At 45.9% G+C, this 11,893-nt stretch overlaps 1 protein-coding gene across 3 annotated transcripts in view; it reads right to left on the bottom strand.

Moving 5' to 3' along the window:
* Nucleotides 1-11,893, bottom strand: part of ATP9A (ATPase phospholipid transporting 9A (putative)) — a 46,639-nt gene continuing 34,746 nt past the window's right edge. For all 3 annotated transcript variants that reach the window (XM_030231309.2, XM_050982141.1, XM_050982142.1), the window contains exons 21-28: nt 11,135-11,279; nt 10,541-10,605; nt 9,625-9,780; nt 9,211-9,275; nt 8,362-8,470; nt 7,060-7,117; nt 4,992-5,195; nt 1-3,865 (exon numbers count right to left, since the gene is read on the bottom strand). In XM_030231309.2, coding sequence (XP_030087169.1) covers nt 3,729-3,865; nt 4,992-5,195; nt 7,060-7,117; nt 8,362-8,470; nt 9,211-9,275; nt 9,625-9,780; nt 10,541-10,605; nt 11,135-11,279 — 939 coding nt within the window. In that variant the 3' untranslated portion in view covers nt 1-3,728. The remainder of the gene's footprint in view (nt 3,866-4,991; nt 5,196-7,059; nt 7,118-8,361; nt 8,471-9,210; nt 9,276-9,624; nt 9,781-10,540; nt 10,606-11,134; nt 11,280-11,893) is intronic.

The raw sequence follows: 11,893 nt of genomic DNA, 5'->3' as shown, positions 1-11,893 counted from the left end.
TGAAGTAAAGAAGTTGCATAAAATTTATTTTTTCCACCTTGTTTTACAACATTCCCTTTTAAGGTCTTACACATCTGCGACATGTAACTCCACAGAACAATAAATAATTGGCATTCACGTTTCTCTTGACTCAGGATATTTACAGGTTGTTTAGCTGGATGACAGGTACAAAACATCGGCATCACAGTAAATACCATTTTGACACCAAAATCCATTTCCCCATTAAAAATTAAATAAACTTAACACTGAGTTTTTAAACAATTTTAACAATTAAAACTGTTCTGAAAGGCATATAAGTACACAAGTTGTCGTAGGCAGTAGTAATGGACCATATTGGCAAAGCTGTGAACCACAGGATTTCATGCAAATCATAGAGTTTAACACTCATGAAATAACTAATAATAAATAAAGAGCCCATCGTGCTAAGTGGGCCCTGGCCTGGCCCCAGACACTGTGGGATGAGCCCAACCCCACAGGAACAGCTCAGGACACTGAGATGCACCAGGCAGGGCTCACGTCCCTGATGGGGGCAGAGCTCTGCCTGTGCAAACCAGGGCCCTGTGGTGCAGCAGCTTTCTCACACATAAACCCCACAGAGCAGCTTCAGGGACTGCCCTGCCCTGGGGCTCCCTGGCAAACCCAGCTCACCTCCAGCACAGCTCCCCAGGCAGATCCAGAGGCCGGGGCTGGGCTGGGACAGCTCTGGGAGCACAGAACACCCCCGGTGCAGCTCCCAGCACACACCCCAGGGGACACCAGGGATGGTCCTGAGCACCCCTCACCTCAGCCAGCTCTGATCAGAGCCTGCCCAGACTGTGCAACACAGAATCTTGGGTTTCCACTGCCCCACGAACTGAGCTGAGCAAATGTTTGCACAGGTGAACAGGACAAGCTCTGCAGAGGAGAGAAATCCAGAGGTGAGGGGATAGAGAGGGTGTGACACACCTGGAATTGCTGCAGAGGTGCAGGAAGAAGACAGAGTGTGCCACAAAACCTCACCCTGCAGCAGCTCAGCACGGGATGTTGGCAGCCACGGGCAGCAGGAGCACAGTGAGACTCCACTGGCACCCAGGGGCATCACCTGGAGCAGCCCCAAAGCACACAGGTCACACATGAACTGCTACAGCACATAACCCACACAGAGAAAGGAACAGGAAGAACACTAAGGCCACAAAGAAGATACTACACAGAAGAAGAAAACAATGCTTCACTCCCCAAAAGTACAAATTATGAGCATACTAGAGGAAAAGATGAAATTTCCAGCAGAGAATCCATTTATTTTAATGTACAGTAAACAGGAACACATGTATTAAATTTTGCTTTTAAAAACATTTTTAAATAACTTAAGAGAAATGGGTTGCAAACATAAAGTGCTAAACTTGAAAAACAGAAGTGTTCCTCTTTCCTGCTGTTTGTTAGATGGCAGTTTTAGTCTCTGACTGCTTTGAAAAAATGTAGCATATATCCAGGCAGAAATGACTTCTGGATTTACTGCCTTGTGCAAAACACAAACTGCAAAGAACATAATCCACACCCCAAAACACAGCTCTAGATCACTATCAACTCTACTAAATATGCTACTAAACTTATGATTCAATAAATACAAATGAAATCACAGTTCACTCCCTTTCTTGGTGTAAGCTAATAGTTTGCAAATATGGTCCACTCAGTGTAAACTGTATTGACTTGAGGAAACAGTGAATTCTACCATTTATATGTCTCAAATATTTACACAGAGTAGCTTGGCACTGTTGCTGTTGCAGGACATTGAACTACCAACACACAGGAGAGAGGGGCAGGGCTGGGCACCAGAGCCCAGGGGGACTGGGCTGCCCAGTCCCCACCTGGGGCCAAGAGGAATTCTTGGTTCTTGTACTTAGATGGGATACTGAGAAGAAATTCTGCCTGTCAGGGTGGGCAGGCCCTGGTACAGGGTGCCCAGAGCAGCTGGGGCTGCCCCTGGATCCCTGGCAGTGCCCAAGGACAGGGCTGGGAGCAGCCTGGGACAGTGGGAGGTGTCCCTGCCATGGCAGGGGTGGCACTGGGTGGGCTTTAGGGTCCCTTCCAACCCAAACCATTCCATGATTCTGTGAAATGCTGTCTGGGGACTCCAGAACAGTGGCATGGCCAACACTATCCAGTCATGATGAAGACAACCTTAAGGACCTTTCTGGCAAAAAGGCATTAATTAATTCACAGGAGGCTGCGAGCCCAACTGCCAGAAGGGAGCCCTGGTTCTGCCTTGGGACAGGAGCTCAGGCCCTGCTCTGGGACAGGAGCTCAGGCTCTAGGCTCTTTCCCCCCAGGCAGCCAAGGAACAAGAGTCCCAAGCAGTGCCAGCTCCGCCTGTGGTTTCTCTGATGTGGGAAGAAGACAGCAAGCAGCTAATTTAACACAGACTGAAGAGCCTCAGTCAAGGATGGCTGGCACTAAAAGCCCATCCATGCTTGATGCACCAACCCAGCTCTAAAAGTCTCTGTAAGTTTCTGTCCTTCTACTGAGAAGCCCAAGTACGTGTGGCTCTCCTCATGAGATTATAATGTGGGCTAAACAATTATAATGACAGAACTCACTGAGTTAAATTTTTGAGAATGAAAACCACATAAATTTGCTCTGCACTCAGCCTAATGCCTTTGTATGAACCTATTCCTGTGATTCAGGTTTGGTTTTTAGAGCCAAGCAAGTGCAAGGCTCCAAAAACTGCCTCTGCGGGGAGCATGTCATAAAACATCCACCTAGGAGTGCCTCTGCTTATTTGCAACTCATCCTCAAAGTTTCACACTAACAGGAAACAGATTTCATGGAGCTGTGAGGAGTAGCAGCTCTGTGACCTCTCCTTTCAGTCTCCAAGGATTCAAGACACGTCTGCCACATTGTCTGCAGAACAGTACGAGTCTCTTCTCACGTTGTCGACACATTTCAAGGATGATCAACTGCAAAGTTCTGTTCCAAAGAGGATTTGCTTTAGTTTAGATAATTTTCTCCTACACAAATAAATACAGAGTAAAACTATTATGTCACTGCTCCTTTTAACAGGAAGCACAAAAGCTAAACAAAATTGAATTCTCTCGTTTTGAGCTACCACTTTTCTGTCTTTATCAATGGCTGGATACCTCCAAAATCACTGGGGTGACCACATTTCAACGGCAGGAAAATCTCATACACGCTCAGATTCTCCAGTGTGTGTAGATCCGACAGGCTGGAGCCCCATTATGGAAACAACATGCCATAAATCAGGAATCAGCTGTCAGCAGTGTAGTGCATCACCTACATTAAGGGATTTCCAAGATGTAAAAAGAATGTAACTACTTGAATCAAAAAGACGAATAACATAAACTTAAAAAAAGGTAACACACTGCAAAGAACAGCGCAGACACTTAAAAAATTCACTTTAAATTGTCAAATGTAAATCCCAAGGTCAGGTAGCAGCTTCCACAGACTTTGAACCATGCAAGAGAAACCCCTTGCCATCACAGTTCCATACATTTGACCCCAGCTAAGTAGAACAAAAGTGCCAAGAACTGGATGAACTCAGAGTCTCCACCCTCCAAACAGTCCCTTTTGGTGTTAGGGCCCTGTCCAGGGCAGTCTGGAAGTCCCTCACCACAGCAGCAGGTACCAGAGATCACCACGGGGCCCTGAGGCAGGGACAGGACTGTTCATTGTGGAACAGCTGGGGGTGTCTCGGGGCCCTGGGCAATGTCTGTCTCTGTGTGCCAGCAGCAGCCCTAGGACGTGAGCTTCGAGTAGCTGGGGGGTGAAAACCTCCGTCTCAGGTACTTGAGGACGTAGAGGGGCAGGCAGCTCACCAGGGTGATGACAGTGACCTTCCACAGGAACGACAAGGTGGCAATGAAGTAAACATCTGTGTGGAGAAACGAGCATGGAGTCAAACCCACGGGGAGAACCTTCTGGGAAGGGGTGCAGAAAAGCAGCTCAATCCCCCACTGCTTCCTTCTGCCCGTGGCATGGGTTGGACCCAGATCATCTTTAAGCTCCCTTCCAACCCAGGCCATTCTATAATTTTACAATTCTTAAAACTGCCCCACCTCCAAGATCAAAGCTCATATGGTGGCTCCTCAGTCCTCTGCCCTTCTCTTCCCCAGAAGATGCAGAGCTGTGCTGAGCAATGTAAAGAATGTGGCTCTCACAGGTAACTGCCCTCCCAAACCCCACCTGAAACAGGGACATCCTCCTGCCACTGCCAAGCACTGCGTGTCCTCCCGCTCTGGGAGCTGCCTCTGCTGCCTGGCTGAGCCCAGCAAACACAGCTCCCGACCCAAACACCTCAGAACCTTTACAGAAAGAGTTAAAGCATCATTCAGAATGGAACTGGTATAACCCCACACAAGAGACAGATCCAGCCAGGGGGAAGTTATCCCTGTTGTCTTCAGTTTATGGAAGAAGCAGTGACATCTTGTGGTTCCTGAAAGAACACTGAACAAGCCCATGGGTCTGATATTTGCAACTCAACAGTTACTGGGGGAATCTGGAACTCCTCACCCTTCTTCCACTAGCCAGGGAATAGGATTAGTTCTGCTTCAGGGAGCTAAAACATCAACAAACAAACCCATGAGAGAATGGTCCCAGTGAACAGATAAAATAAGGTAAGTTTTAGGAGGCAGCTCCTTCCCCCAGTTTAAAAGACCAAATCTTTCAATCCAACAGCAGAGACTTCAACCTTCCATCTCAAATTCCCACATGGAAATAAAGGTCACTGCTACATGAGACAGCTGACACGTGCTGGAGCTCAAAGAATGGATGAGATTCACTGGGTATCAGCACACTCTGCTGACCACCTTTTCCTTCTCTAGCATTTTGCTGTGGGAAGAAACCATAAAATATCTTCCAAGTGCCTTCAAATCCCACAGAGCTTACTGTGGTACCACTGTCACTGTGCCTGCTGCTGGCCCCACCAAGAGCCTTTTGCTCAGCTCAATCCTGTTACCATCCAGGCCATGAACTGAGTGGAGGAGGGCGTGAAACCTCACCAATAAACTCGTGCAAGAAGACCAGGGAAGCGATGTAGCAGGAGAGGCTGAGCAGCTCAGCCACGATCATCAGCCAGTGCCACGTCTGGATTGTCAGTGCCACCATCAGCAGCTCGGTGAGGATCAGGGACGTGAAGGAAATGGCAACAATGTGCACAAATTCGGATTCAAAGAGGAGGAGTGCTCCATACATGATGATGCTACCTGCAAGGGAATGGAACTATTTCAGTCAAACACTGGGCTCAGCTCTCAAACCCACAGTTCAGTTAGGTCTTGGAAAGGCTGAAACAATCCTATCTTGAGGCTGTTTTTCATGAAACCTGATGAATGTAATGACAACAAATCAGTTACTATTTAGGAGACAGAACTGATGAGAAGGCAGGGAAAAGTTACAGCAGAGGTACCCAAAGTTTTCTAACAGTCTATCATGTTCATAGACACATGGAGATAGGAAATTAATACATGCTGTTTTGGCAGCTGGAGATCTCTAACATCATGAAACCCTATCCTCCCACAAAAGCACTTGGTCACTACTCAGAAGCTAAAAGATATCAAATGCTTCTATATCCTACCACACTGCCCTGGTGCCAAGAGGCAGCCAAGTGTTGAAAAGCTCAGTGGATACAAGTGAGCCTCAATTTGCAGGCCTGAGCTGAGATCTCTCCCCTTTACACCTCCCCCTAAGAGAATCCCATTAAAGCTCTGCTAACGAGGCATTGTTTGTGCTCCTATGCTGCCTGGCCAGGGCTGCTCCAGGCCACCTGCACAAATAACTCATGTGAGCAGCATGAGTAATCCACACCAACATCCATCACTCAGGCTGCCTCCGGAAGGGAAAACCTGTGAGGGAACCCAGCTCCAGCCACAAAGTTCAAACCCAGCTGTGAACTTTCCAAACTTTCGGGCTGCTCAAGTTTTGGTCGGGCTCATCTCTGCTAGCAACTGGCCCCGGTGTTTGGCCGCTGTTTGCTGGTTCTTGAGCACAGCACTGGTGAAGTCACTTTAACCAAACCCTGTAACCAGAGAGGGCTCTTAGCTCAAGGAGGAATCTTTCCCCCCATGCATCACCCTCTGGCTGCAGCCTTCCACCACTTGAGAGTGTTCTCTCAATGCCTTGGCTTTGCCATTGTGCTACTCAGCATCCCAAACCCTTGATCCCTGTTGCAGGATGCCTGTGATAGATTTCAGAAAATAAAGCTAACAGAGATTTTAGACTCCTAGATTCACTCCCTGCTGAGGATGGCAACATTAATTAAATCTGTAAGAATTACCTGCTTATTTTGACCCCTTATTCCCACTCTTGTTGGAAAAAGATAAAGATAAAACAAGGAATTTTGCCACTTCAGCTTTTAGCTCCACATTATTGACCTGTTTTCTACAACTCCCTGATTAATACCTATAGAGACCATTTGAATTTGAGGGTACTTATTTTAGAAAAAGACAAAATGAAAGAAAATACCTTAGATATATACTCAAATTACTACATCCACTGTTGAAATGCATTGTAATCAAGGCATTTACTTAATTGCTTTAGCAGCCGAATTCAAGTGTTTGAGACATGATCAAGAACGTCAGCTTGACTCTGACCCTGAATCACAGATGCCTGCAAAGCCACCACAACTCTTGCCACTTCCAGTTTTGGATAAAATACAGAAGGCTACAGATGCTGCATTTTCCATGTCGACAAAAACCTGCAAAATCCATAGACTGGAGAACTTTTCCCAAAAGAAGGGGAGGGAGAGAAATGAGCTCTGCTTTACAGAGGGGTAACCACAGCACTGCAAGGAACTAGCACAGAGTGACAGTGGATGGCTCTGAAAGAGGCACAATGGTTTGAATTCTGCATCACAGCATTGACCAATTACTGCCAATATTTGGGTTTAGATAATTTTTTTCCTTTGGTAACACTACCGACATTTTCCAGACAAAAAAAAAATATATATATTCATCACCACAAGGATGCTTTGGGAAATTAATTTCATGCCTTACTTAACTTCTGCAATACCAAAACTTAGATAGCCACACACATTACAACATCTAAAGGCACAAGCAGAAGCTGATTTCTTACCTTGATAAATGCTTATCAAGACCCAGATTAAAAACGTTTTGTATGACAACGGTCGTCCCTGGGTGGGGGAAAAAAAGACAAAGCTCCATTGGGGTTTTCTTTATGAAAATTCACTTATTGATCAACTTAGAAATTAATACGAGAACTGGAAGGTGCTTTGGAAAAAAAAAAAGAAAATAAAACAAATCAAGCAACACTGAGGTAGTGGCCCTTTATTCTCATTTTTCTGGGTGCATGAAGGGGCTGTGGAAGCTCTGGGCTACCCCAGCACAACCTGGCCCTCAGTGCACACACAATTAATTCAGTGCAAAGATGCCTCGGGAGTTCAGTCACCATGAAATAGAAGATGTGTGTACACACATTGATGGGAATACATTAATACTGTATTTCTAGACACACACAAATCACCCTCATATTGAAGGCAGATAGATTTTAAAAAACCATCTCCAGCCAACACAGCTATACCAGCACAAACCCCCCTATGTTTAGACCAGGCCTAAGGATGGTTGAAGAATTAGTGGTTTATGACATAAGAGACAACATCCAAGTGAAACCAGATGGAGACTTATTGAGGCTCTGGAAAAACAGGCTGTGCTTCTCAGAGTATCTGTTTAACAGCAATCCTTGAGGGAAAGGAGCTGGGGAAGACTCAGTCCACCCTTTCCTCCAACTAAGAAAGATGTTCCCAGGCTGCATACCCCAGTTATTCAAAACATTTTCCAGGGAGGAAGAAAAAAAAAATTAAAAAGGAACCTAAGACTAGATCTACCTTCCTCATATTTCTATGGTAAACATAAAGTTTTCTTTGTTTAAGGAGAAGGACCCGACATAGATGCTAAAGCTACAAAAATGGCACAGCAAGCAAACCTTCAGATCATGCTCCAGTCAGATTTCTACTGAAGAAACTCTGGGATAAGCCCCTGCCTCCATCAAATGAGCATATCCCTTCCCCTCTTCCCTTTTCTGGCTTCCGGACAGTGCCAAATCCCCAACAATTTCTCTTTTCCCTTTATTATGGAACAAATTGGTAATATTAAATCTCCAGAATTTCCCACAGAATGGAACTTCTACTTGCCCAGCCCTTTTTAATAAATTGCATTTCATGCAGCATTCAATAAACAACTGCCAGAAATTCTGGTTCTATCTGTGGATTCAAATTTGACTTTAACAGAATTTTGCCTGAAAATGCCTGATAAAGTTCTGGATCTCCTGGCAATATATTTGACTTTACACATTTACAGCTTCAAATCAAGATGAGGATCTTGCCTTAAAGCAAAACACACAAACAAGAGACTCACACACCTTGAGAAGATCTTTGTAGAGCTCTGGATACAACATTGCAACTTCAGATTTCACATCCTTGTCCAGGACAAGGGAAAACACAGGAAACATGGTGTAAATTGTGGAGTACCTGGAAGGAGGCAGAGGACCAGTAAATATCTCAGGTGGTGAAGAGCAAACAAATGCTAGGTTCCAGAAAGGAAATACCACATTCTTTAAGTGCCCAATAATGTACACATTATAAAAACTGGCAAATGAAGCACACCAGAGTTTTCCAGGTAGGGGAAACCCACCAGGATTGGCTTTTTGAGTGACTTTTGATCAGGAACACTCATACACAAGTGACTGGTTCAAATATTGCAGTGGGTTCTTAATGGAGCCAAGGACTGACCTGTGCCCATCCCAAAGTCTGCTCTAGAGCTCAGGTCTGATTCTGTTTGCATCAGAAGGCAAAGGAGATGAATTTGCTGGTTTTTAAATGATGTACTCGAAAGTATAAGAAGTCATAGTGGGATTACAGCTGCAATGCCCTGTTTTAGAGAGTTTTTGGGCAGGGACTAAGGTTGGGTTGTCTCTCTTCCTGACACTGCCTCTCACTGCTGTGCAGACACCAGCCCAGAACAGCTGTCCCTCTGCTTTTACTGGGATCAAGGGAACGTTCCTGGAGGATGGGTGCTTCACAAACACGACAAACCATCCTGCTGGAAAGGCTTCTGCAAGTGTCTGCACTGAAAGGGACAAGGCTCACACCCAGCTCCTGAAGCAGTGCTGTGAGCAGAGTGGAGATGTGCATGGCTTGCATGTTAATCAGCCCAAAAGTGTTCACTGTGCAGAGATTCTCCTCATTACCAGTAAAAAGTGAGCTCTTACCCAATGATGAGGAAGCCTTGGTAGAGAGGAACTGAAGCAAAGTAAAACACTGATGAGAAAACAGCCTAGAAAAGAAATGAGTTTTTTAGGCTCTGAGATACTGCAGTAAAAGTAACAGCCTAAAAATACACTGTTCAAGCTGGAACATTCTTGCAGTAGGTTCTCCCAACCCCTGAAATGAAGACATATTAATGGAACACCAACCCTTTCTATTCCTTTGGAGCAGTTGCTGGTCTTTGTCCAACACCAGGAATTCTCTCATGTGTTTTCACATCAAAGTAACAATTTCAAGTCCTAACCCATGAAAATTTTTAGGAGAAGAAATAGCAGCATTCCAAATGAGACACAGGACCTTTCCTTCCTGATTTGGCTTCTCCACCTCTTTTGGAAAGCCCTTCCTGGAAGCCTCTTTACCTGCATGGTGCTGATGCAGAGGCTCCTGTGGATCACAAACTGGCTGAGGGCTGCAGACCTCTTGTAGCTGTTCCTTCCATGGACCATGAGCAAACGACCCAGGTGCTTGAACTGAGTGATGGAGAAATCAGCTGCCAGCGATGCCTGCTTCCCTTCCTGGGAACAAGGGCAAGGAAAAGCACAGTGAGATCATTCAGCACTGGAAACAAAGAATATTATTGAGTTATTATTGAGTTATCACTGACAGAATTTCCAGGAATATTTGCAATATGCTAGGTGAGGGAGAGCATTGCCTCAGTACTTCTTCTTCCACTGTGGGTTTTAAGCAAAGAGCAAAAATATGAGGAGAATTCCCATTTGAACCTTGGCCTCCAATTCTAAGCAACCAGAGCTCTGGATTCTGATTCACAACACACATGTTAACGTGACACTCCTATCAAGTCAGTGCTGAACAAATTTTCAGTCTCAAAAGTTCACACAACTTTGGCTCACTGCAAGCAGAGTCTGTCTGCTCTGCCAATCCAGTCCTGCAGCTCCACACAGCCCAGGTGCAGGAATCAGAGCTCTAACCCAGAGTTTGTTTTGCAAACTAATGTGAGCAGTTTTTAATTGTGCATGTGAGGTATATCTTATCACTGTAATTATAACTCCAGCACTTGGAGCACCAAAAACCCCCGAAAGTAACCATGAGGGAACAAATTCAGGGATTCTGCCAAGAACCAAATAATGAACTTGAACTCCCTTTAACAGTAGTCTCCTTTATAGCCAAATTATTTCTCATTATAGGGCTACTGGTCTGATGATGATTCTTGTGGGAGCTTGGTCCCTTTCTTGCACAAATATCTGAGGATTCTTCATTTAAGAGTTGCCTGAAAACTGGCCACAGAAATTCTCATTAAAGATGAGGTAATCTCACCTTTCCTTCAACTCCAACACCACAGTCAGCCTCCTGAATCATGCTAACATCATTCCCTCCATCACCTGCAGGGCAGAGCACAAACAAAACTGGGAGTTAAGCAACAAGGGCAACCTGCAACTCCACCAAAGTCATCTGCACCACACTGGAATATTATAAGAAACACTTAACCCAGTCAACAAAAAGCAAGATTTTTAAACAGAAATAATGAACTTAAGAGCTTAAGTTTTGCTTTAGTAGAACCCCCAGATCAGTGATTAGTGTATCTCAGTTGCAGGTGGTACCATTACATCTCCAGTGCTGAAAGCAGGTGGTACCATTACATCTCCAATGCTGAAACACAGCTCAGATTAACAGTGGCACTTCACACTATCAGGTCCAAGCTCTGCTTTGCAAAGATGCCACCTGAAAGGGTCACAAGGAGTTTGGCATTGAATTTCCGCGTGCAAAATTTCGATCATTTTCTCTATCACCCCACAAAACCACTGCTCCCCAAATCACCATTTCCAGGGGGTGTGAGATGAGTGAGACTGTTCACTCAGTGAAGAAGCGGCAGCTGCCGTTCCTGTGTGCCTGGCCCTGGCTGTGACTCACCCACGGCACAGGTGAGCTTTCCCGTCCTCTCCTGCAGCAGCCGCACGATCTGCGCCTTCTGCGTGGGGGCGCAGCGGCAGCACACCACGGCAGGGCACTGGCACGCCAGCTCCATGAACTCGCACTCGTAGTACTTCAGGCACACCTGGGTTACACACAGCACAGCCTGGGTTACACACTGCACAGCCCTGGGTCACACACTGCACAGCCCTGGGTCACACACTGCACAGCCCTGGGTTACACACTGCACAGCCCTGGGTCACACACTGCACAGCCCTGGGTCACACACTGCACAGCCCTGGGTCACACACTGCACAGCCCTGGGTTACACACTGCACAGCCCTGGGTTACACACTGCACAGCCCTGGGTTACACACTGCACAGCCTGGGTTACACACTGCACAGCCCTGGGTTACACCTGCTCTGTGGGCACCAGCCTTTCCCCAGCCTGGGCTATGGGACTGGCCCTACTGATGGCTTGAGAGGCTACCTAAAACAGAGGCTAGACAGCAGGGAATTAATAAACTAAACTATAAATAAACTAAATAAATACTTTAATAAAGCTGGGATTTATTAAAAGGCCTTCAAAGGATACACCTTGGGTAGTAAGAGGACCTGGCCTTGGCTCTGCCCAAGGTGGACCCAAGAGGAACTCAAGATGGACCCCAGGTCACGAGTTTTCACACTTTTATAAGTTTTGGTCCATTTCCATTTTGGTGTTAATTGTCCAGTTACAGCTCCAGGTTATGCAGTCCCATC

This window comes from Serinus canaria, chromosome 20 (genome assembly GCF_022539315.1).
Source record: "Serinus canaria isolate serCan28SL12 chromosome 20, serCan2020, whole genome shotgun sequence".
NCBI lineage: Eukaryota > Metazoa > Chordata > Aves > Passeriformes > Fringillidae > Serinus > Serinus canaria.
This window is presented reverse-complemented; position numbering and strand designations above follow the sequence as displayed.